The following is a 27,618-nucleotide window of genomic DNA, read 5'->3' as shown; positions in this document are numbered from 1 at the left end:
ATCAACTTATTACAGTAAGTTAGCTACTTATTTACAGAAAAAAGTGTATTATTCCATCATGACTGAGGAATTATTCAAATTCCTAACTCATGATGAAACAATACATTTCTCTACAAATTAAATAGCTAATTCACTGCGATGTGTTGATTAATTAAGCTGTTATGTAGTTCTGTTAATGTGGATTAACTTTGTTCATTCTCACCTGCTGATTAAAATGAGGAATTTATGAAGCTATCTATAAGCAGAAGTCACTGACATCCCACTTTGACAAAACTAGTTGGGAACATCTGAGTCTCACACCTTTTTCAGACATAGGAAAATGCTGAAAAATCCAAAACATTTTGTACTACTTTGGTCTAAAAAGAGAATTATTATAAAGGTGGGATAAAACAAAATAAGAATATTAAAATTGCTTCAACATCATGACAGCATAAATATCTATCAAGATCAAGTCATGATCTTGAAGCAGTTTAATATTATTACATATGAATATGTATAAATATATGCCCCTAAGGCGAGACCCATTTGGCCTTCTGAAAGAGCTTGAAGATATGGCTCTGCCAACTGGATTGAGGCCCTAATCGGGGTGTGAAATTCTGGAAGTGGCTAATGGATTACATAACAAACCACCTCCTCCCTCTGCTCACTTTGCTCCCTCTCCATCTTGGTTAATTTAATTTTAACTGAATTTTAAATTTAGGATCTCTATTTATTGTTTTAATGTTTTATATGGCATTTTTATTGAATGACTGTAAGCTGCTTAGAGTTGCTTTTGGAGGAATGGGTGGCACAAAAATCCAATAAGAAAGAAAGTTAAGTAAATAAATAAGCATGCAAGCAAATAAATATATGATAATATAATATGTCTTTATTAACTGTCTAGACTCTAAAAGATGACCATAATCTCTAAAGATTTCCATGTAATCATGAAAAACCAGTCTCTTGGGAACAAAGCATTCTGCTCATTATGGGATGGTTTATAATAGAGGACACAGTTTATCAAACATAGCAATCTCAAATTAAGGGTTCAATAGGAAATAATTGGCCTCTTGAACCAAAAAACTGAAGAAAAAATGAAAGAAAATTGGTATAATTTACTAAGAAAAATAATCTCCATAAAGTACTGCATGTAGCATTCTGAACCAGCAATGGTTTGTGAATACTCTGTGAATGTAGGATATGTTGTGTGTGACTTTATCCTAATTAGAGCTGGTTTGCCTAGATTAAGCTTCAGTTTGTCACCTTCCAGACACCAATTCCATAGACTACTGAGAACAGCACCCAAATAAATCAACATTGCTTATAAAATCTTTAGCAGCTTATGGTCATAACTTTGTTTTCAAGCATTGCCTGCAGCTGATATCCAGCTGTTGCTAACAATTTTCTAGCTCCCCACCAGTTTGATTTACAGATGTATAGAAAACAGACAGGACTTGTAGTCCTACAAACCATATTTACTAGAGATCAACACAGTAAACTTATTCTATGTCTAGAGGTTTCTATAGCCTTTAAGACAGAAAGGTGAACAAAAATGCATTAATTTTTGGGTAGTTATATAATTCCATATTTCCTAGAGGGGAACCTCCTGTTCTTTTGGATCAGTGTGCTGTTTTGTTCCTTCCTCTGTTTCAGTGTAAATACTCAGTCCCAGTGTCACTGTAAAGTGAGGGGATATTCAGTGTTAACCCATATGCCAGTGAAATTAGATCTCCCCATTATTTCACCTAGATATGGCAGCCATAAAATTCACCATCTACTAACTAAATGAGGTTTCAAAATCTGAAATGTAGTTATCAGGAGTAACTTTGTGGGCAGCTCAGACTTTATACTAAGTGATAGACAAACCAATATTTAGTCAGTTTGCTTAAATATTACATGAAATAAAAGATTCAGGACTAACATGTTTTTTGTTCAGATTCCTTTGCTACTTGATTGGACATGAAGATGTATGACAAATATTGCTCAGATCGCTAACTTTTCTTTAAGTTTAAGCCTCAGCTAGCTCTACTTTGCTTGAAACAGGCTAGACTGAAATTCAGAAATTCTCTGGAAAATGTGATAACACTGTAGGAAAGGGAAGAAATTATTTATTTATACATATATCTATAAAACTAGTTCCTTAGAATCATTCAATAATTTTAAAACAATACAATAAAGTCTAAGAACTGCAAAAATATAAGAAGCCAGCATAATGAAGTACAATCCAAAATAAATCAATAGATTTACGACTATTAAAAAATCAAGAGAATTTAAACATCAATCCACTTCAGTAGACTGAGTGCCTAAAAGTCTATTTTCAAAATATTTAATAAAAATATTTATCCAGCATATATGAAGTATTATTAAAAATGAGCCTACAGGAGACCATCTTTACGTTAAATGTAAGCTCTTCAAGGCATATAATCATTTACAGACATATGAGATCCAGAGGTCCTGATTACTGTTTCACTATTTGTTAGCACATCATGCACCTGTTTCACTATTCACTAGCACACCATGCACCTGCTTACATTCCGAACAGTTTTCAAAACAAATTGCAGGTACACTGAGTAGAAATGATTGATCTTCACTTGATGGAGTTATCCATCAAGGATAACTTGATGATCCTCACTAAAGAATTAATCCAGTTAAAATAATAAAAATATACCTCTGAAAGGAACTTATTTTGAGCCTGCTTTGCTTTAAATCTTTTAATCTTCTGTTGAATTCTCCTGTCTTTGTCCAGTACTTCCACAGATGCCCATTGACAGTGGAGGTAAGAGCTAAAAGAATGAAGAAAAATAATCATAGCGCTATTTATCAACTTAATATTAATGCTTAATATTAATAATGCAAACTTAATCAGCTTAATATTAAAACTAAAGTAATTGTCTTAAAACTAATACATAAGCTATACAGTTTTATGATATCATTTAGCAATTAATTGCAATGAGCATTTTGATTAAATATAGAAGATAGGACACTATGCTTCCTCTTTTATTAATGTCATCTCCCTAAATATTAAGAAAAAAATATTTTAGAACTTAAGTGGATATTGTCAATAATAATCATTGTGATTGAAGAAAAAAAGAACACAATTCAAGTGTCAAACTTGCAACGTGACGTGTCGTGACATATTGTGACTTTTTTTGCTATTGCCGGCAATGGGGTTAGCGCGGTTTTGCTATGACGCAACTGCCGCAGGCTGGCAGTTTGACACCCGCTTTAGATTAACACAATGTTGAATTGAGCTATGACTTAGCTTTGTGATTAATTCAGCTGTTACTTGTTCAATAACCTAACTTAATAACAATTTAAACTAATCTGACAAACATTTTAACAGAGTAAAAATGTTCCAAGTGAGGTTGATTTAAATCAGATATTGCACAATTAAATATTTTCTTCCACAACTTTTGAGACTGTAGAGCACATATGGAATTCTTAGAGTTGGCTGTGGGCAACTCAAAAATAATTACAACAACTAAAATAGGGAAAACACCAGAGTTTTATGGGATTCCAAGTTCATACAGAAAGTGTTTTGAAGGCCAACATTTGCAACCACTTGAAAGCGTGTTGAATTATATTTTGCAGGGATCTGTTATGCCAGAATCTTGGAAAGAAGCTAATACTGCTTTATTGTTAAAAGAACAAGATTTAATCTAAATTAAGATTTACTCTTGAATTTCATTGTTGAACAATGACTGTAAAATATTTATATCAATACTGGCTGATAGATTAAATAATATTGTGCAGAATTTTTTTATTCATGATGATCAATATGGGTTCTTACCCAAATTAAGAGATAATAACTGTATTGGATATAATAAAGTATCTACAACAACATAATGAGAAGCAACTGGCACTTATTTATTTATTCAGTGTATGACGATGTTAAATTAGCCGGGAAATTATAATGCTAATGCAGAATAGGGCAAGCTAGCTCAGATGCGGCTTTCCTGCAGCAGTATCCGAGACCCTCTCCCTCCATCAAATCTGCCTCACAACCGGGCATCACAATTAGGAAGGTTTAAGAATTCTGGCCATCTGCATAAAGTACTAGTTCATCTCCCTTCTGAAGTGTTATCTACTTATCTACTCGCATAGAACATGCTTTCAAACTGTTAGGTGGGCAGAAGCTGAGGCGAGTGACGAGAATTCACCCAGCCATGCAGTGCTAGAATCCGAACTGCTGGAGCAAAGACCATCTCCAGCATCATTAAGCCACTAAGCCATTGTGCCTCCCTGCAAATGGCATTGATTTTTCTGAATACAGAGAAAACTTTTGACAACTTGAATTGGTCTTTTATGTTTAAAGTTATGGAAGATACGGACTCTGGAATTTTTCTTCCTTTTTATTCTGGTCTTCATGCTGACACTAGTTTAGTTCAACTGTTTTTAAAAGGAAACATACAAACAGAAATGAGCAGTTGGGAGATTTAACAATTATCCACAACTCCCATCCCAATGTAACCTTGGTTCTACATTGCTCAGAATAAAAGTTTGGCCATATATTACAAACGATAAAGAAATAAACTGGATACAAGCTGTTAAAATATAGTAAGTGCTATGAGCAGTTGGTTAGCAGAAGATGAACCCAATAGGATATGAAAGGGCTGACTCCACCACTTTGAGCTAGAAGGCAAGACTTACGGCATCTCCCTCATCTAATATTCTAACAATACTTTTCAGTGAGTTTATGTACCACTGTAAGCACTCTGTATCAGAGGTCCCCAACTTTTTGGGCACCAGGGACCGGTTCCGTGGAGAGAGGTTTTTCTGCGGACCGGAGGGTGCATGGTTTTGTGTGCAGCCTGCATCTCACAGATGGGGCTTTGCTTGTTTGTGCAGATTGGTTGCTGGCATGCCGCGAACTGGTACTGGTTCACGGACCGGGGGTTGGGGACCTCTGCTCTATATGACCCTGGATGGCCCAATATGCCCAAAATCTGTATGTGAGGAGGCAAACGTATCCATTTTATAAAGATAGGTACCTTTTCCTGAAAGAATTCTACAAATATTTTTAATAACTGAAATAGATTATACATGTCCAAAACAACTTTTGTAATTTACAATTACAATTAGGCACACATACACACACACACACACGTATGTATGTGTATGTGTGGTTCTTTTCTATTACTTAAACAGTGTCATCTTATAGGACCAAAAAACATAGCTACTATGTTACAGTTCCTGCCCTCTGGAATGATATCTATCCAGTTCCATGTGGCTCCCATCTGTACGTTGTTGAAGAAACTGTTGAAGACACTAGGAGACCCAGAGAACAAACAGTTTGTTGAACAATGTACAGGTGGGAGCCACATAAAACTCTAGATGTATATCTTTCCAGAGGGCAGGAATTTCAACTTAGTAGCTGTGTATTTTGGGTCCTATATGATGATACCACTTAAGTAATAGGATATGAAGTGCCCTTATTCAACTGGACTGAACCAGCAGACAGAGATAAATGGAGTTGGGTGGTCCTTCAGACAGTCAGGCATAATGCCTTAAAAGTTTATAAAGTAATAACCAGATCTTTACTCAGACTAGGGCATGTATGTCTAATCCAGGAAAGGGCTCAACTGGTGCATAGGTGTATCTATGCAAGGGCACTCTTGGCCATATCTAATAGCTACTCTTTGAGCAAGAGCTAGAAATCCAAGACAACCTCCCATATTGTGTACAAACGTTGAATGGAGAACTATAAGTCAGCAATGGATTAGTTCTGAATCTTGGGGGCCCAATCAGACACAACCCTTTGTGTCCTGTCAGGACTGAACCCAAGCCTCATTCTACCGCCCCCATCCAGACCTGTACAACCTCCAGGCCTTGGGTCAGGACTTAATTACATCTTTATACCAGGGTTTGAGATATATAACTGGGTATCTTCTACACATTGATGATACCTGAAGACTTGGCTCTTTGAGCTCTCTGACCCAGGCTGAGAATTTTAACTGGGGTTTTATTTTCAGGGATAATTTAATCTTTTAATTCTCTTTTAACTTTGTATTTTATATTGATGTGATTTTAAAATGCCCTGTAAACCGCCCTGAGTCTTTCGGGAAATCTAATAAAATCTAAAAAAAAAAAATCTAAATCTACCTGACCCAAACTGGCAGATGATGTCACTCCGAGGTTTTCATGCAGATGTTAAACAGAAAAGGGAGAAGGTTTTAAGCCCCAAGGCACTTACATGTGAGGGATCATGGGCAAGATTTCTCCCTACCTGTCAGCACTGATTGAAAGTGGCCATAGAGAAAGGAGAATTGCTATTTATACCAGGGTTTGAGATATCTAGTAGTGTATCTCAAACCCTGGTATAAAGAGACAGGCCAGCAAGGGCTGCAGGTGATGCTGAGGAGTGTGGACAGGCCAATGAGAACCTTAGGCTGTGCACTGAAGAGTGCAGGCATAGTGGCATGGATGAGCCAGTGAGAGATACGGGTGGGTCAGCAGGCGGTGCAAAGGGGTGCTGCAGTGGGCATACACTACAGAGTTTGGTCATATAGATACTGGCTGCTTGTTATGGCCCAGTTACAGTCTAAGTATCTTGAGTAATTTATTCAGGATCATCAGAAAGAAAATCAATGCTGAATAGTTTTCGTTAGGGAGGTATGAATCATTGGGAAAATGTCCCGAAGATTAACTCTCTTCCCAGACTAAACCCTTGAGAAATGGATTTCAGGCATGCCTTGATCCCATGGGAAAAAACACAATCCTGCTAACTAATGAAACTTTCTTGGTATTCCTCTCAGGCTGTGGGAGGGTTGCTGCAGTTGGCACAATCCGGTGTCTGCTCCATTAAAGTGGGGGGGGGGGGAATTCTGGGTGGCCTTTAGCCTGCTTCATTGAAGGCAGGCTTGAAAGTGGTCCTGCTTCTCACTTCTTTCATGCTCTGGGAGTATGACTAGACTCTTCCCTTGAAGCTCCTTCCCCCATCTCCTGGGTTATTCTCCCAGTTGGCCATGCAGCCCTCTTAGTTGTAACCTTTTATTCTTAACTCCTAAGATGAATCTGCTTTCCTCTAGAAAGCAGAAGATAAGACTGAAAGGATGGGTTATCTCTATAGGACAGGAAAAACCTTAAGATTCGCCTTCTAGCCTTATCGTTGAACTATTAAACTCAACAAATTTAAATGTCAATTTCTAGAATGTCATTTTCACTGCAACTGTAGCTGAAATTTACCTTACAGTGATAGTCTGCAACCAACAGGAACTAAACAACATTGTAGCTATTATATATTTTCAGTCTGGAGTTCGATTGATATCTAATTACTAGTCTCATGGTTATAAAATTCCAGTTCAACTCCTCATTAAATAGTGTATAAAGTAAGACATTATGGATACATCTATTAAAAGCAGAAATATTCCTTAAGGACACATATTCTCCTTCTGAACACTTAAAATTAATATTCTGTATTGCTACTCATAGGCAGAACATTATCAGTAACTGATTTGTACTTAATCTTTAGATATTTGTAACTTTTATGATAAGCACAGTGATTGTACATATTGGGGAACTATTTAAAGAATGCTGAAGTCAGGGCTTGCTTACAAGTTTTTATATTTTACGTAGAATTCTTCTGATTGTGTTTCTTCTCCATTCTCCATCTATAAAAAGAAAGATCAATTGTTTTAATTACAAACAACTGTGGTAAATATCACCTTAATCTTACAGTTAATACAAAATACCAGTCAAAAACAGCATGTGTTTGAAATTTAACACTAACAATAAAAATAGAATTTAATTTTTATATATATTTTCAAAGGAAAAGCATAGAGAGAGAAATGCAAAAACTTCCCTGAATTTACTTAAGCTTTGAAAATTCTACTCATTACAATTTCCAACACATGAATCATTATAACTCCTCCCTAACCACACACAGCTTCATTCACAACAACCTGACCCCAAAATGGCTTTCTGCCAAACCCACAGTGCTACAGAGAAGCCAAGTGTACCATTTTCTCAGGCAGCAGCCAATTAGCAACTGCACTTCTGAATGCCTTATGTATTATTTTTGGCTGGCTCTTGACTACTTTATATTGTGGTTTTGTGACTTGTTCAAGTAGTGTTTTAATATGGTTTATGGTTCCATAGCATTAGTACTACTAAATAACTATCCATATTAAGCTGGACTTTAAATGTCACTGTTGTTTTAATGTATTTTTATATAGTTTTACTTAATAGTGCAATTAGATGAAGCCTGGCAAAAATTTCTTGCATATCAAGTAGGTAAAGTAAAGAAAAGCCCAAATACTACTTCCATTGCTAAATTTTAACACAATCCTATTAAGCAGGATGGCATAACATGCAACCACAAAATCTTATTTTAGACTTTGATGCAATTTAAATTACAATTCTTTGTTTAAAGAGTGTGGACACAACCCAGATGAACAGGACTTTTCAGACTTACAACCATTGTGGCATCCCCATGGTCACATGATCAAAGTCAGGGCACTTGATAACCAGCATGTATTTGTGACAGCTGTAGTGATTCCAGGTAACATGATTGCCATTTTCAATTTTCCCAGGCAGCTTCTGACAAGCAAAATCAATGCAGGAAACTGGATTTACTTAACAACTGTGTGATTCACTTAGTAACTGCAGTGATTTGCTTAACAACTGTGGCAATCGTGATTAAAAGATCATAAACGTGAGCCCAACTCACTTAACAACTACTTGCTTAACCACAGAAATTCTAATCCCAACTGCAGTCATAATCAAGGACTACCTGTAGCCTGTTTGCAAAAGGCAATTGTCAAAAACAATTTGGATATAGCTTCTGATATTATGACTAAAGGTGGAGGGAAAGTTTTTCTCCCTCTTCTTGTAGCTTTCAAGACACTCTGGTAGAGATGGAGGAAGTTAGTAGATGACTTGCTATCCCCAAAAGGGAAAGAATCTCCCAAGGAAACACTGGTAAGTGTTTAGTCATAGTTTTTTAGGATGTAGAATGGCCAAGATTTTAAAGTTTTAATTTTTATAGTTTGAAATTGTATTTTGAGTTGTTCTAAACCAGGGGTGTCAAACTGTCAGCCCGTGGGCTGGTTTCATCATACTGAAGCTGCGCCCACCCCATTGCCGGCAGTGCAAAATGAGTCGCGATATGTCACGACACGTCATGTGATGTTGTGAGTTTGACATCCGTGTTCTAAAATGACTGAAAGGAGATTTTCAAAAAAGAATCTAAGTACTCCTCTGTCATAAACTTCTTCCAGCATTAATCAATATTCCAATTTGTTTATTGTTTAATTTAAAATACATTTTTGTAAGCCTAATCATTTGTTTTTTGAGATATACCACTTTTTAACTGCGTTCTTAAGTTTGCTTACATTCTACAATTTAGAATTTTCTAGATATAGTAAACAATACACCCCATTTCCAATCAGGACAACCATTCTAAATATTCTTAGACCTGGTTATTAATACGTACAGTAGTGGCCAAAATTGTGGAAACCTTTTGGGAAAAGTGTACAGTAGAAATGCCACCTTTGGTTACGTTTCCACCAGTTTTTCTTCTAATTTCTTTATAACTGTAGCTTTGTTCACTTAATAATACTATTTTACAGCGCTTTCTGGGCAACAAGTCAAGTCTTTGCACCATAACTTTAATTTTATTACGTTTTACAAGCTCACTAAATGAAAGGGGGGGGGGAAAAAACCAACCAACTTGATAGTGATCACATAACACACTGACAAATGTCCTCCTCTCAGCTTCAATACATGACATCAATAACTGAATCCTACTGTGATCTGATTGGCTCATTGCCAAAACAAGATGGCACCTGATTGGCTCTCTAAACACTCATGCTCATTGGCTACAATCAGATGAAGGAAAGCTACCTGATATCAACCTAAGCAAATTGTGCTTCCTTTTTCTGGTTATTAGGCTATAATTTTTCATAGAATACAATACAGATAATTGAACAAACTACGTTGCATTACATTCTTGATTAAATTATCTTTCCATTGATATATAATTTTATGGTACTACTCCCTCCCAAAAAAGTAATGTTATTAGTCATCAAACCTCAAAAATACACTTTTCTCAAAAGGTTTCCACAATTTTGGCCACTACTTTAATCTGATTTTCAGATATTTACTTAAAATTATTTAATAAGATATTAATTGAATAACTACAGTGCATACATTTAGAGCTTTGCAGATAATTTTGAGATATGAACAACCCAACAGTTCATATCTTTAAAGTATACTGAGGAAAATATATAAAAATGTTTTAAGTTATAATAGATGCCAAATCTACTTTAACTGTAAAAATCTTATTAATTTAAATTCAGCTAGTGCATAAATTAAATTCCTCTTTTAGTATTGTGAATTATTATAGTAGTTATGCATGAAGAGATGATTTACTAAATATTCTTATACTAAACATATGCTGTCCTTTTCTAATTTTTCTGGCACAGGTTGCACTTAAAGATGATCCCTCCACCTCACAGTTTTAGTGTAACTAAGAATTTTTATTTCTTTTTTAGAATATTATTTTTAGTTAAACTGATTTGTACTGTGTGGTAATCTAATGAATAAACTTTTTTAATTAAAAAAATTAATATAACTCCATATATCTGAGTCTGTTGTCATCCGAAAACTAGGGCTTATTTTCAGGGTAGGCCTTATATTAGGCCCACCCCACCCCAAAATCAAGCTAGGGCTTATTTTCGGGGTAGGCCTTACTTTCAGGGAAACACGGCGCGCACACACACACACACACACACACACACTCTACATACAGTTTTATAATTACACTATATACAGTTTTATAATTACATGTGTTGGCTTTTCATACCAAACATGTTTTAGTGCCCAAAATAAACTCATGATTATTTATAAATTTATATAAGACTGTTTACAAGGATAAAATGATATACAAGCTGATGGAATCATCAATACAAAGTAAGCAATAAAATAAAGATTGATCACCAAACAAAAAATATAAACAAAAATATGTATTTAAAGCAGCCCACAATTAAACTATAAAATCTTCTTGTTTTCAAAACATATTTGAGAACTTTTAGTTTTGTATCCAATTGCATCCATTTGCCAGAAATTAATTCTGCCCCTGAACACCCAAAATTGCTTTGGAAGAGTTAGGAGGTCTATAGCAGACTTGAGGAGAGAATCAGGAAACTGGAGAGCTAGAAAATTTAGGAAAAATTTTATTGTATTTAAGAACTTTCTTCATGTGTGGCTGTATGTAAGCTACATAGAAACTGTTCTGTCCCAGCCTACTTATGTCTTTGTTACTTCACAAAGACAAAACCTCTTTTAACAAGTAAGCTGGAAAACCAACCCCTTTTATTTGAGTTACAGACATGATAATTGTCCCAAAAGCAAAATGGAGCACGAGTCAAACAGGAAAGAATTCACAGGCAAAGCAACAAAACATGAGCCCTTGAAACTGGAATCCTTTGCAAACGGTTGCCTTCAGCAACCAGCACCACACACACCTTCCCTTTTTATTATGCAGCCCCAAGGCGTGGCTTCTCAATTCCTTCTCTTCCTCTCTTGGAGTCACCCCATTGCCTCCCTCTGTCCTGCTCTTGTAACCTGTCGGCGTTTGTGAGCATCTATAATATCTTCCAGCTGTGCACCCTCAAAGTCTGACTCAGCTTCCCAGCACATCTGAGTCTCATCCTGAGCACGAGTTGAGGGGCCAGGTTCTTCATCAGATTGTAAGTCCAGGGGCTCATCAGAGCCTTCCTCCGACTCTGATGGCTCCCCAGGCCCCTCCTCCTCCTCCTCTGATTCTCCGGACTCAGTTGCCGGGATCACAGGCTGGCACAGAATCACAAGAGAAACAGTTTGAAAAGTCTGGTAGGGTTTTTCCAAGATTAACTATTAAACAGGCTACATTTTATGTTTTCTATCTCATCTCAGTCTCATTTTCTTTGTAGAGATCTCGATCAGTCCTAGAAACTGATTTCAGACTCAGCACTTAAAGATGCAGGAAGCTAAACATATTTTTGACTTCAAGTCAGTTGTACCAAGAGCACAATCTCTTTTTCAAGCATATATCTGGGGTAGCAAGTAAACATCATGCCCATAGCTACCCTTCTCTACTGTTTCGGCTGCCATTACAGCAGTGCTTCCCAACCTTTTTCCTTCATTATCCAAAACTGCTTATCAGAATGTCCCTTTTTCCCAATGTAAAGAAAAGTAGTCCCCGACTTATAACCACTAAATGACCAATCAATGTTATGACTAACTTTCCAGGACTACTTATTCCTTGAATTCAGAGTTCTGATTGCCCCTCCCCCCGGTCTGGTGATTGCAGTTTGAGTACACAGCAACTGGCCTGCGTTTACCACACTTTGCAGCTTCCCACGGTCCCAGAACCAAAATTTATGATAGGGTGTTTTTTGCCAGAAAACTGCTTATCAGAATGTCCCTTTTTCCCAATGTAAAGAAAAGTAGTCCCCGACTTATAACCACTAAATGACCAATCAATGTTATGACTAACTTTCCAGGACTACTTATTCCTTGAATTCAGAGTTCTGATTGCCCCTCCCCCCGGTCTGGTGATTGCAGTTTGAGTACACAGCAACTGGCCTGCGTTTACCACACTTTGCAGCTTCCCACGGTCCCAGAACCAAAATTTATGATAGGGTGTTTTTTGCCAGAAACTGGTCTTTACATCCCATTTTCAGCAAAAAAATGCCCATTCAGACAATGGATTTGCTTAACAACTATGGTGTTTGCTTTACAATGGCTGATTTGCTTAATAACCATTGCAAGAAGGTCATAAAATTGGGCATTAGTCACGTAGTGACTTGCTTAAGGATTAGCATGACTTAGCACGACCATAATTCTGGGCTCAATTATGGTTACAAGTCAAGGACTATCTGTAAAAAGCTTTTACCCAATTTTGGGGAATTACCCATGTTTGAGAAACATTGTTCCACAGAATAAGGCAGGCTACAGTTTTGGATATGGCTGCTAGGTCTCTTTGGTAGTTGCCTCAACCAAAAATAATTCTTCCTATCAAGATTATCACATATTAAGATGAAAGGGAGAGGTGAAAATAAATTCAGCAACTGGAATATTTCTAATTTAGAATCAATTTAATTCTCATTACATTACTGTGGAGACTTTCTTAGTTTCTAACAGCTTTCCCATGAACCAGAAAAGAGGAGTGATAATGGAGGAGTCTGAAATTATCTCCTGAATATTAATCACTCTCTAATAAATATTGTTAAGAAGTTATTGGCAGGTTAAAAGAATCTAGCCAAGGTAGCAAAATGTGGGCAAAATATGCTTTAGATTAGGGCTCCCCAACCTGTGGGCTGCAGCCTACTGGCCACAGGGCAGTGTGAGTGGCTGGCTGGTGCTCACTTGTGAGTGTTGTGGGCATTCACAGCCCTACTTGTGCGAGTATACCCATGAGCATTGCAGGTGCTCGCGGATCCACTCGTGCAAGCGTTGCCGGCATTCACAGCCCCACTCGCATGAACGTCACAGGCATTCACAGCTCCGCTCATGTGTTCACACCCCCCACACACAAAACCATCCCTTTCCCCCCCCCACCCTGTTCTGGGCTGCCGACCCCAAAAGGTTGGAGAACTCTGCTTTAGATGATATACATTTTAGTTTGGCCCTGGTAAGAGTATTATTAATGCTCTTTCTAATCTAATCACTTCAGGCTGAAAGAGAGGTAAAAATATTTAGTGATGGGTAGCCCCCTCCTATTGGAGATACAAAATATTCTATAGAATTCAAGGAAAAACTATAAGGATATGAGTTCAGTTCACTGGATCTAGCAAAGTAAACATAGCTTATTCTATCACAACCTAAAGCAGATAAATAAATGTATAGACAAACAGATGATACACACTCTTACTCAGCAAATAATCTGGCCTTAATACAAAACCCCTAATATTAATTTTGTATGCACTATTAAAGCATAATTCTAATTTAGAGAAACAAGCTATTCTAAAAATGAAAATTAAGATAATAAACATTACCTGTTTCTTGATTATGCGGCTACTCAAAATTTTTTCTACTACAGGACCATCAGCATCAGAAGATTCCTTAAAATGAAATATTTCATAGTAACTATTGAATAAAAGTAAAGAAAAGAACAGCCATATTGTTAAGACGGGTCATCTCACTCTATTATTGGTCTCTGGAAATATCTAACTTGAACTCCCATAATTCCCAGCCACTTTGGAGAAAATCATATCAAATATAATGTTGAAGTTTTCAAATTCCAGTCTTAAAAATGATTGAGAATCCCATAGAAACATCACCATGTTTGATTTCAATATAAGATAAATATTGCAAAAAATTTTCAGTCAGATTTTAAACAAAGAATTTTCCATTCTCAATTGTGCAGCAACCACTCTGGAAGAGAACTTACAGTTTTTTGTTTCCTCCCCTTTTTTACAGAATATAAAATATTGCTACATCTGCATGCAGAGTTGGAGGTAATATAGTTTACTAGGACAACTTTTCCCCAACATCCTGTTAGCCCTCCCAGGTAAACCAGACAAGAAACACAAACAGGCCAACTAATTCTAGTTTATCCTAAGACTACAGATTGTTGGGGGCAATTAAGCTGACTTTGTAATAATGCCGCTTGGGGGGTGTATGAAAGCCCTAATAAGCAGGCATATACATAGAATGAAGGCTACTGCTAAGCTTGTAAGCCGCCCTGAGTCTTCGGAGAAGGGCGGGATATAAATGGAATAAAAATAAAAATAAATCAAGTCTGAAAGTACAAATCTGTCTCTTTTAACTGTCTGATCAAGTTTCTTTCTCTGAACATCTAGCCACTGGGGGCTCCTCCCTCTCGTCTGATCCTTCTCTAAGAAGGTTATTCCCACACACCATTACATATTCCAAAATCACTATACATGTAACTCTTTTAGTGTTCCACGTATTAGGAAGAATTATTGAGAAATAAGGGTAGAGAAGAGACAAAGCAGGAAAAATATAAGGAGCTATCAAATAAAGAAGTTCATGAACCAAAGGGTAGACATTCCTAGAAACAATCTAAGGGAAGCTCATTTATCTCTGGAAATGGTTAAGGAGCTAAGTCATTTGCTCTATTACAAAAGTTGCTTTTTCAAATGGAAGAAACATATTCTAAAATCATTTATAGTTTAAAGAAGATGTCTTCTCATTCTGCTAAATAAATATATAATAAAAAATTATGTTAGCTTTGTAAAGGATCATTATATATATTTTTAATGCTGATATTAATCAAGAAACCTTATTTTTATTTACAAACTTTATGCTGCATTTTTGTTTTATTCCAATATTCAAAAAGTCTTACAGCAATTTAAAAAAATACAAAAACAAGCATAACAAAGTTAATGCAATAAAATGAAACAATAAATCAGTCTATAAAATAAATAAATATTAATTAAAGAAGACATGTTAAACTGAAGGCCCGTGGGCTAGATCCAGCCCATAATGTGTTTAGATCTGGCCTGCAAGCAGATTAGTAGGAGGAGGTGAATAAGTATGTAGTGGGGTGTGTGGGGGTGTGTGAGCTGAAGCAGCGGCAGTGCAAGACAAGCCTGGGGAGGACTTCTGGTTTGCTGATGCGGCCAGCATGGATGTCCGTCTTCCACGTCCAGTTTCACTTCGCTGGGGGACCTTGATCATGGGAGGCTGGTAGCCCTTCAGCTCGATCTGGGACAGCCCTCCAAACTGGCGGACGAAAGACTGGCCATAGCAATATGGCTCATCACTAGGCTGCAGATAGCCAAAGTCATGCTTACCACCAGACAATTATAAAGCAGCATGGATGAGACTGGGTGAGATCTACCTCTCTTAATTTCTTTACCTGCATAAGCTGCTTAAAGTACTTTCCCCTCTGTGGAGAGGGAAGGGAGATTTTATCCCTCCCTCTAGAAACAGTGGCGACTGACTATCCAAGGGAGTTTAAAACATTGAAAGAATAACTTGGTCCTAATTGGAATTTTATTTTTTAAAGTTTGTGGACTAAAAGATTTTCTATTCTTACTGAACATACAAGTTTTTACTTATAAAAAGAAGCAAAACTGAAAAGATTGTAAAAATGTTGGACTTAAAAGAAAACTTTAAATGGTAGGGGCGACATCTTGTGGCTAAACCTGATACTTCAACTTGTTATTGCTTAAAAGAGACTTGGCCAGTAGCCCAGACAATAGATAAGATTTATGTAATCTTGAGATACCAGCTGTGAGAAGTCCAACTGTGTTCCATACTCAGTGACAAAAATTTTGTTGCATTCTCTGATTGTAAAGCTTTTAGCCTAAATAAACTACTAAGAAAATATGGCTGAAGATCAGGAACAGATTCTCTCTATGTTGAAAGCAATTCATCAAACTATTCTTACAGCCACTGATAAAATAAGTTACAGAAAAGAACAAGTCAGCCCAGATACACGAACTCAAACTTCGATTACAACTAAAAAATCAACTATACAGAATATAACAGAAATATTATGACAGAAGATTTAACTGATCAACAAACACAGTCAATGGAAAACCTAGAAAAGGGACTGACAATATGAAAAAAGAAAAAGACTTTCTACATAAATCAGAAGGAACTTGAGGATCAAGAAGAAGAACAGACTGAAGAGAAGATAAACAGTTCAGGACAACTACGTCGAGATGGAAAAATAAGAGAGTTGATTTGTTAGTCCTCTCAAAAAACTGGTGACCGGATGATTTTTTCTACGACAAACAATATACATAACAACACAGGGAGATTTGTTTGATGACTCAAAAGCACAGACATAGAAGATGATTTGGCAAAGAAAGAAAACTAGAATAAGACTGAAGAAAATTGGGGTTTTTAACTTATTCATGAGAATTAAAATAGAATATACTCAAATAGATAAGATGTGTACTTAGAATATTAGATATTATTATGAGTTGAGATAAAGAAAACTTTGGTCATTTAAAACTTAGAAGTATAAATATTAACAGTTAAATTTGAACATTGATTTGCTTATAAAGGTCAAATGTAAAGGTAATTAAGATATATATAAGCTAAAAATCTATCGATGAATGCAATAAATATGGTTTTAATAGCAGTAATAATAAAAATTATTAGCTTAAATATGAGATAGTAGATATTAAGAGAAAAAGAGAGGAAGTATTAAAATGTTGAAATAAGAGAAATTTTGGTTACTAAATTTAAAATATTTGGAAATTACCAGAAAATAAGAATATTATATTGTACTGTTAGTTGATGTAAGATGGTGAGAATTCCAATAGATAAGACATGTATCCTGAACATTAGATCTTGTGATGAATTGTGATAAAGGGAATTGGAGTTATTTAATACTTGGAAATTATAAATATTAAATGTTAAATTTAAATATTAATGGGAAACTAAAAATTGGGAAAAACTAACCAGGACATTGATTGTCTAAAAAGATTGAATGTTAAAACAACTAAGGTATGTATAAACTAAAAATTATTGATAAATGTAAGAAAGTTATTTTATTTAATTGATATAATAAGAATTGTATTAATTCAAATGAGACAGTAAATACCAAGGGGAAAAGAGAGGAAATATTTAATGTAATAGTTTGAGATCTGTACTAAAGATATTTGTATGTTACTGAATTATTGACCAACTCAGCCTCCACGCTGTTTTTCAAATATTTAAATGTAAAATTAGAAAATCAATAAAATTTTCTTGGGAAAAAAAGCCTGGGGGAGAGTCTGCTGGAGATGTGGTGTTGCTGGGGCTCTGCTGATTGGGGTTTCCGGCAGCCTCAGGGGTGGCTGGCAGCTGCACACAGTCTTCGAGATAAGAGTCAGCTGGAACTGTGGGGCTGCCAGAGCTTGGTGGGGACCTCAGACTCAACGCACACAGCTCCAGCTGATGAGCGTTGTGTGAAAAGCCCAGCTGGGCAATCAGTGAACTCGTGGAGGAAGAGAGGAGAGGATATAAAAGGGTGTTTTGGGAGGAGGAGTGAAGGGAGAGAGAAGGCAATAGGGAGATGTCTGTGGGGGCAAGCCTGAGGTAGAAAAGGGTATAGAGCAGGAGAGGCTTCCCTGGGGCAAGCCTGAGGGAGAGAAGGGGATAGGAGAGGCTCCCATGAGGCAAGCCTGAGGGAGAGAAGGAAACAGCAACTAGCCCTTCGAAGGCAACCATACTGCTGATGCGGCCTTCAATGAAATTGAGTTTGACAGTCCTAAATTAAAGGCTCAGTGTTTACTGTTTTCCTAAACATTTGGAGAGCTAAATGCATCTCATTAATTTTTTTCTGAATATTCAAATAGTTGATTTTCTACTAACAGAGCATTTTCAGAAGAGCTTCTCCTGCTATCTCAAGTAGTAGGGCAGAAGTAGTATGGATGGGGCAGCCCTGAAAATAATCAGGTCCTAAACCAGTGCCTTAAATTTGTCTAGCAGGCAACTGGTAGCAAGTGGAGTGTTCCAAATGCAATTTCCAGAAACTTCTCAAGGATAATTTCAATCTCAACAATTCCCTTGTTTACTTATACTCTGCTGCAAATATTTGACATAGCACTGGAAATGATTTAAGAAAGCTTTTAAAAATAATTACTGAACAAATATTTCAGTATGCCCACTTTCACCAATAGTTTCCTAAGTTAGTTATATGAATTTTTTAAAGGTTGTAATAGTACTCATTTCATATTACCACTATTCATTTTATTCAACTCTTTTATCCGTCATGTACACTACATAAAAAAATCAAGCATATCCCACTGCTTACTAAAAGACAGTAATTTCATAAAGGGGTTCTTATAGTACCTGACAGCAGGAGACAAGCTTGAGTGGTTTATTAAGTTATAGAAGCCAGACCACTGAATTCATGGAGGTAAATTCTGCCTCTTTGGAGCCTAGTTTTAAGCTTTTCAATACAGACCATTAATTTCACTAAATTGTGTAAAATTACATATTGTTGGCATGTAAAGAAAACGTGAATGAACACAGCCTTTAAGAATCTAAATAACTAATTTATTTTGGCATATTGAGCCAAACTGTGATGGAAATCCCTTGGAGGGGGAGCAACACTACAATATTGTACAAAATTTTTAATTTATTCCACATAAATATGAACAGACCTGTTGTTCGGACTGAGAGTTATTAGAAGGGGAGTTTCTTCCAACAGCATCTGCATCATCAACTTCTTCATCAGAAATCTTGAATTCCAAGTCTTCTGTATAACGCTTTCTTTTAACTTGCCTGCTAGAGCGCCTCTTCTGAAAAAGAAATAAGAAATAAGTGTGTATGCTTCTACTTTGTTACCAGTAAGAATTTGTTCCTAGTCCCATCAATTAGTTCTTTAATATAGAATGGTTTACTTCTTTTGGGCTGATGTTCAAGTTCAGATATCACTGTGGGAGAATACTAAATACATGTGAATGATGCAATACCCCAATAGCCAGGCTCATTTGGGCTATGAACTACAATATTTGCATCACCATTTGTATACTGAATTTCTACCTTACTTTTCCACCAAAACTAAAGCATGTGAATTCTTAATTATAAACTTTCAAAACAACCCCATTAGTGACATTCTGGCAAATTAGATTATTTGAAACACAGGCTTCATATCAGAGATCTTAACTTGTATAAATAGCATGAGCAAGCATGAGTGGAATTTAGCTTTGGTTGTGCTTGTGGCATACTGGCCAAAATATTTCAAAACTGATTGGTGTGGTGTCTTTAGTATTAGCAAGGTTTGCTACATGGGATATAGGTATGACTTAGGACTAGTAAGCTAGTCTACTATTTTATTGTCTTATAAAAAGTGTTATGTAAAAGTTTCAATTGACCAGAACTATGATGATCCCACGAAATATTAAAGATTCTAGCTTAAACTCTAAGTAGAGCACAAAGTAAAAGGTATAAATTTATGAAAATGTTGTATTTTTGTGAAATTAAGAAAAAATGAAAGGATGTAACATCAGAAAGAAGCTTATCCTCTGAAGTGGACTTGTTTGCATGCAAAAAAGTCCAAATGGTTTAATTATGGATAAAAAAATTAAAATACATGTCAGAAAATATGAACTGGTATAATCTACAATGCACAGAAAGGCAAAGGTTAGTAGTAATTGTATGATACATTGCCCTGAATAGTGAAATTGAAAAAATGTGCAGTTTTTAATATATATGGATTTAGCATCAATCTATTCATAAAACATACATGGAGAAAAATGAATACAATTCTAAAGGCATAACTGATTTTATTGTTTATGAAACACTGACAGACTTAGAGAAAGCTATAAGAATTATCAGAGATTCTAAACCTGGAACAGACCATGTTTTAATAGTACCAAGAGAGGATCTTTGGAAAAGTGATATAGAAGAAAAGGAAAAACAAAATGAAAGAAAGAAGAATGAAAGAAAAACTATGAATCCTGTATGAAGTATTAAATCACAAATTAAGTTGTAAGGAATGATGTGTGGAAGCAGACTGGAACAGAGTGAAGACAATAATGTAAATAAAGTGTCACACAAGTGTGAAAAGTTACTTTTAAGGTTAAGTATGAAAAATGATTGATAGAATCATGTAAGTGCATATAAGAGAAGAATTGCTGTAGAAATGAAGAAAACAAATGCATAAGGATAGATGCAAAGAATGCAAAGACAGAAAGAAACACTTAGCATTAAAATGAACAAAGAAAAAGTAGAGCAATTTTGATGTGTATAAACATAGTTTGTTCCATCAGAAGGAATGCTAATTTGGGTGTTTTAGATTTACATTTGTGGTATATGAATAACTAGAATTGAAATTAACATTACAAATGTTCATATCTAAACAACTGATAACATGTAAATCATGAAGACTGTGAGAATAATGAAAAACAGAAGTCTGCAGGTATAGTTAAACTATGTATGTGATTTTCTTACTGACTAGCTATGTGACTTAATGTATTTGTGAATTCATCTGTGCCAGATGCCCAAAATGCTGTTACTGTTTCATTGTGTAAAAGGAATGACAATAAAAATAAATGCAGAAACCACAAGAGATTTTGTCATTTAGTGTACCCAGGAAGACGTTTAGCAGAATTCAAGGTGGAAGGATACAACAGATGACAATAATTTGCAATAAGCAAAATTTGGGAATATAATAATTTTATGTCTGGCAGGGTATATACCATAGGTCTGCAACCCACAGCTCCGGAGCCACATGCGGCTCTTTCAGCTGTCTCCTGCAGCTCCCAGTCCTCTGCCATGTGCAGTCCCCCCCCCCAAAAAAAAGTGGGACTAAAAAGTTCAACCAATCAATTCAAATATGCAAGGTAGGTGCATATCTCGCCTTGGCTCCACTCTTCAGTCAAACCCTGTTCTGCGCATGCGCGCATGTACGCATATGCGCACACATTTTTTGCGGCTCCCAGTTTTTCCTTTTGTGAGGGAACCGGTTCCGAGTGGCTCTTTCACTGTTTCAGGTTGCTGACCCCTGGTATATACAAACCAGAATTGTTTTTTGCTTTTCAGTGTGCTGTTGAGGTGAGAAAGAAATTTTACTGTATGTTTGCTCATTTATTAAAAAAATAAAGTGTATAATTTGAATTATGCAATATTTTCTGTCAATATGAAAGTTTGTACTAGATGCAATAACACTACATGATGGAAGCAGCATGTGAAAATAAGTACACTGTGAGCACAATTATTAGACAAGTTATATTTTGGAAGATTAATTTTCTTATTGAATAACTACAATGCTCTCAGTCAATCCAAAATGCTAACAAAACCTCAAACCTGAATATTTAAGAAAGTAAAAGTGAGGTTATGGCTTTCTTAGGAGAATATGTGTGCGCAATTATTGGGCAACTATTAGTGTGCAGAATGATTATGCAACTAAATGAAAAATAAAAATTTGCCCATCTCACTCAATTATTTGCATCTGTTAAGGTGATAATAATAAACAAACAACTAAAAATGTACAAATAAACATTTCTAACATTTAAAAAAAATCAGTGACCAATATAGCCCTTTTCAATAACAGTCATCAGCCTTCCATTCATGGAGTCTGTCAGTTTCTTGATCTGTTGACGATCAACGTTTTGTGCAGCAGCAACCCCAGCCTCTCAGACACTCTTCAGAGAGTGTACTGTTTTCCTTCAACGTAAAACTTCTCTTTAAGAAAGGCTCATAAGTTCTCAACAGGGTTTAGGTCAGGTGAGGAAGGGGGCCATGTCATTATCTTTAAGGCCTTTACTGGCTAGCCACACAGTGGAGTGCTTCGATGCATGCAATGGAGCATTGTCCTGCATAAACATCATGGTCTTCTTGAAAGATGCAGACTTTTTCCTGTAGCACTGCTTGAAGAAAGTGTCTTCTAAAAACTGGCAATAGATTTAGGACTTGATTTGAGTCCATCTTCAACCCAAAAAGGTCCAACTAGCTCATCTTTAATAATGCCAGCCCATTCCACCTCCACCTTGCTGGTGTCTGAGTCAAAGTGGAGCTCTGTGCTTGTTAATGAACCAGTCACAGGCCCATCCATCTGGTCTGTTAAGAGTCATTCTCATAAAACCTTTGAAAAATCTGTCTTCAGATGGACGTTCTTGGGTTTCTTTTGAAGACATTTCGCTTCTCATCCAAGAAGCTTCTCTGGTTAGATGGAGAGTGGAAGGATTTATATTGCTTACAGACAGATGGTCGTTTGCATTTGGATGAGAAGGGAATCGTCTTCAAAAAAAAGTCCAGTTGCCTCCTGAAAAGAACACCTTTGGGACAACCATATCTGGATGACTGAGAATCTCCATAGACATCTGTCTTCAGATATTTCTTGGCCCAGTCTTGCCGTTTCAACTTATGTGTCTTGTTTAGTGGTGCTTGGGTTTCAGCCTTCCTTACCTTGGCCATGTCTCTGAGCATTGAACACCCTGTACTTCTGGGCACTCCAGGTATGTTGCAGTTCTGGAATATGACAGCACTGAAGGATAACGGGTTCCTGGTAGCTTCACATTTGATTCTTCTCAAATCTTTGGCAGTTAATGTGGGTCTTTTTTTCTCCACACGTTTCTTGTGACTCTGTTGACTATTTGCAACAAAATGTTTGATGGTTCTGTGATCATGCCCCAATATTTTAGCAATTTCAAGAGTGCTGCATCCCTCTGAAAGACTTTTTACAATTTTTTACTTTTTAGAGTCAGTTAAATCTCTTTTTTTGCCCATTTTGCCTGAGGAAAAGAAGCTGCTTAATAATTATGCACACCTTGATATAGGGTGTTGATCTTCTTAGGCCACACCTTCCTTCATTACACAAATACACATCACCTGATATGCTTATATCCACTAAGCACTCATGTTTATATAGCTTGGAAGTCAAAAAGCTAAGCTTGTAAGCCGCCCTGAGTCTTCGGAGAAGGGCGGGATATAAATGGAATAAAAATAAAATAAATAAATAAATAAATAAAAAGATACATGAAAATGATGATATGGTTAAAATACTCACTTGCTTAATAATTACGCACACAGTGTAACATATTTAGCAAATGGTTCAATACTAAGCAGGCAGTAAAATAAATATGTGTGGTATCTCCTTGGATGTTTAGTATATTTATGAATTAAATATATAAGGAATATTTGTGGTGGTGTTAGAAGTGAAGATATCAATGTATAAATACTTTTTTATGTTGACAATGATATGTTTTTGGCTGACAATAACTGAAACAAATGATAGACTGTATAATGCAATAAGGAATATGAATCTGAAAATAAATGTATTGATAATCTAGATAGCAGTGCCTGACAGGAGAAATGGTGTGAATGAATAGAAGTTATACATAAAAACAGAAAGGTAAAGAAAGATTAATTTGGCAGAATGTTTACTTCAGATGGGAAAATGGTTAGAGAATTTTAAGATGTACAAATACTGTTTGAACTGTAATGGGATAGTATGTGATCATTGTGAAAAATAACTTGTTTGAATATATATGTATGATTCTATCTACTTTTTAAGTGGATTTCAGAGTTGGAAGAAACATAAACCTGAATGGAGAAGGAATGGGGTCCTTAAGAACTATTTTCTGATAAAATAAGGTTAAGAATGAATAGATGCTGAATGAATGTTGAATGAATATAAAACTGAATGACCTATACAAAGGAAACATGTTTAGATGTAAATAAAACTCAATTCAACTAAAGCTATAATTTAAAAATTCATAAATAAGAATACAGTAGACAGCAACAGATTAAACCCTTACAGCAATAAAATCAATTTACATTTTAAAACCTGCCTGAATACAAATAATGCAATAGGAAGCCAGACTGACACTTTTTCAGGAGTTTAAAACCTTTATAATCATTATTTTGAAATCATTTGATGGTTCATTATCTGAACTATTAGCTTATGGTGACTTTTTAACTATGATCATAATGCCCAGCAAAGATAATAAGATGGCAAGCTTACAAAGTTAGATTGTTTTGGAGCAAGAAGACCAAAGTTCAAAAGAATGGATTCTCTAGTTTTCCATTAGCATGGTAAGGTTGGAAAAATAGACTGCACATATTCAAATACTAATCATTCATAGTACGCCAAGTTAGGTCAGGAATTCTGGCTTTCAAGTATCAGAAGTTTTGCTGTATTAATTGCAGTGATCTACTACAATAGGAATCGTAAGAATGAATCATGAGAGCCAGTTTAGTGCAGTAAATCAAGAGACTATGAGTTCTAATCTCGCCTTAGACACAAAGCTATCTGAGTGACTTTGGGCCAGTCACTTTCTTCCTCAGTTGAGGAAGGACTTCCCAAAAATCTTGACAACAACACTGCAGGGACTTGTCCAGGCAGGCACAGGAATCAACACGGACCTAAGGAATGAAAAAAACCAAAACACAAAACCAGTCTTTTGGGTATATATCTATTCTATTTCTTTCCCATCTCCTATTCCAGCAGGACTTCAGTTTCTATTTTTTATTAACTACAATTTACCAGAATGTTCCAAATCTAATCTTTCATTAAATTTAACTACAGTGAGTTGAAAAAAGTCATCATCATAATTGGGCTTACCTCAAGGAACTTATTCTTGATAGAGCATTATACAATTCAGATAAAATGGCATGATTAACCTGACAGCAAATGTACATTTCTAAATTTCTCATCAGTTTTTTTTTAAAAAGCGGTGTGCTTTTGTTTTCTTGTAAAACTAAATCATAGATTAGCATTATATCTGAAGGAGGCCACAGTGCTCAACAATCAGGTATGAACAAATGACCAATGGAAGTACCTGAATTCCTGCATCATCTTCCTCTTCAGGATGTGGTGATCCTAGTGGTGTTTTTTCCACATCTGAGTTTTCAGAACCTTCCTTTCCCCTGTTGACCTTTTTCTTCACTGCAGTAGATTCTGATTCTGCTTTCTTGTTACTGAAATAGAAATACTTTTTAATCAGTATTGCATATGCAAATCTTTTCCTATTCTGAAATGGAGTAGAGTTCCTGAAAGTATTACAGCTGTTTAAATTTCCTCAATCCAATTAACTTTTAAAATATTTTATAAATGCTATTAGACCCATTTAATTGCAATACATATATAACTAAAATAAATATAAAAATGTCAGTTTGTTGAACGTTAATAAAGTATACACAATAAAACTGAAATTGAGAAAAGTAATTGAAGGTCATTATCTTAAGTAGCATACACATACATGTACACAGACCCTCTATTATCTTCCTTTAGAATTTTCCTTTCTAGGGTGGATAACCCAACACTGCATAGGTCGGTATTAAAATGAGGCGAGGATAGAGATGATGAACTTACATAAAAAGTAAAACCTGGCCTCTAGTAAATAAAACTCTGGTACTTCCAAAACCATACATGTAGAACACTGAGCATTCATAATGGCTTCATACTGCCAGGAATAATTACAGTAGAGTAAGCATATAAGAATGTTAAATCTGTCGAGATTCATTAATATTATATTCAGGACATAAATGGCATTTTTTGTTTCCATGTGGGAATTCTGAAAAATATTCACATAAGAGATGAAGCAAAAATTAATAAATTTGAATGTTATTTAAAGACAAAATCATGAATATTCAGCTGAATTTACTTTAATAACTTGAAAACATGCATGAAAACATACACAATTTCACAGAACTCCATCAGATATGTTATGTCAAATTCCTAGCAATTGTACATGTACTTTTGTCAAATGTATTCATGATATTCAGAATTCAAGGAAGAAGACAAGAGATTGGATAATTTATTGAGTTGAAATGTTTTCATTTGACATTTTATGTTTAAGTCATACAAATAAGTTTCTAAAGAGGCTGATCTAGAATCATTCTAATCCATTATTTTTACATGAACACTGAAGAATAAAATTCTTTATACTCCCAAAATGTCAATTTATAAACACACATTTAATTTTCAAAAAGCTCAAAAAAATTCTGACATTGCAAAACATTGTATGATATATGTCAAGAGTCAGAAGACAATCTTTTTCTTCAAAATGAATCTTCACAACTGTTCTGTTTCCAGCCATGCCAGTATATATACTACATGGACAGTAGCCTCCCCTACTATGAGGCTCCATTTCCAGCATTTATTTCCGCTCTAACTGCCACAAATTATACAATGCTACAGCTGAATGCTGGGCCCCTTTCCTTTCATCTGCACGCCAAGAGCAATCAGATTACCCTGGTAACCAGTGATCACATGATCAGCACCTGCTCTTTTGGCTGGATGCCACTGACTAAAGCCATCTGCTTCCCTCAATCAGCTTTCAAACATTTTCAACACCTGCGCTGCAGCATTTTGTGGTTTCTTTTATCAAATCAGTGGAAAACTGCTTCCCAAACTTTACACATTTCTCAAATTTGTTTAAATCAAAGGTAAGCCTGTCGTGCTTGAACTGTTGCCAGATAAACCAAGTTGACAGGTTACTACTTTTTACTGGTGACCTCTATCAATCAGACCATACAATTTAGCTTAATAATGGTTAGCATACCTTGTATGCAGTATGAGTAGCTTATGAGTAGCTAGCTTGACATATTGATGAATTCTTTAGAGCAAGTTTGATAACCTGCTAATATCCTAAAAAGCAGTAACATGCTTTGTATTCTTTTTTAAGGCAGAAAATTCAAATACTTACATAGAAATAAGTTTTACTCTGAACTGAATTAAATTGTCTGCAGAACCAGCTTTTTTTACTAGTATTAACCATACCCTTCAACTAGAGCCAGGAAATGGCTCTAGACAAACAAGATACACTTAAATGTGTGGTTGTTTAGAATTATCTTTTCATTTTCCAGACTGGGCTCTATGTCTTCTATATACCATAGTTTTGTACCACTATTCTTCATTTCAGAAACCTAACTTGCTATTCAGAAAAACATTAGGGATTTGCAGACTTTTGTTGATCTACTGCAGGGGTGTCAAACTTACAACATTACATGATGTGTCACGACGTATCATGACTTTTTTTGCCATTGCCAGCAATGGGGTGGGCGTGGTTTCGCTATGATGTATCCAGCCAATGGGCCGGCAGTTTGACACCCCTGATCTACTGCAAATTATCCAGAAGCTAACTATATAAATGCTAAGTTATTTGCTGCCAAGATAGATAGGTAGAGTGTGTAGAAGAACAGGCTGCTGGGAAAATTGCAATCACTTGTGCTGTCTTTTGCTCCACTTATTTGAGCTTTCTCCCCAATAGCACCACAGCAGAATTGCTTATAAAAGGC

At 35.8% G+C, this 27,618-nt stretch overlaps 1 protein-coding gene across 2 annotated transcripts in view; it reads right to left on the bottom strand.

The window, feature by feature from the left end:
• Window positions 1-27,618, bottom strand: part of CHD7 (chromodomain helicase DNA binding protein 7) — a 206,207-nt gene that overhangs the window by 55,418 nt on the left and 123,171 nt on the right. For both annotated transcript variants that reach the window (XM_083361196.1, XM_083361195.1), the window contains exons 5-9: window positions 25,158-25,296; window positions 19,035-19,172; window positions 13,959-14,024; window positions 7,534-7,589; window positions 2,648-2,762 (exon numbers count right to left, since the gene is read on the bottom strand). In XM_083361196.1, coding sequence (XP_083217322.1) covers window positions 2,648-2,762; window positions 7,534-7,589; window positions 13,959-14,024; window positions 19,035-19,172; window positions 25,158-25,296 — 514 coding nt within the window. The remainder of the gene's footprint in view (window positions 1-2,647; window positions 2,763-7,533; window positions 7,590-13,958; window positions 14,025-19,034; window positions 19,173-25,157; window positions 25,297-27,618) is intronic.

This window comes from Vipera ursinii, assembly GCF_947247035.1.
Source record: "Vipera ursinii genome assembly, chromosome: 3".
In the NCBI taxonomy this organism is placed as follows: Eukaryota; Metazoa; Chordata; class Lepidosauria; order Squamata; family Viperidae; genus Vipera; species Vipera ursinii.
This window is presented reverse-complemented; position numbering and strand designations above follow the sequence as displayed.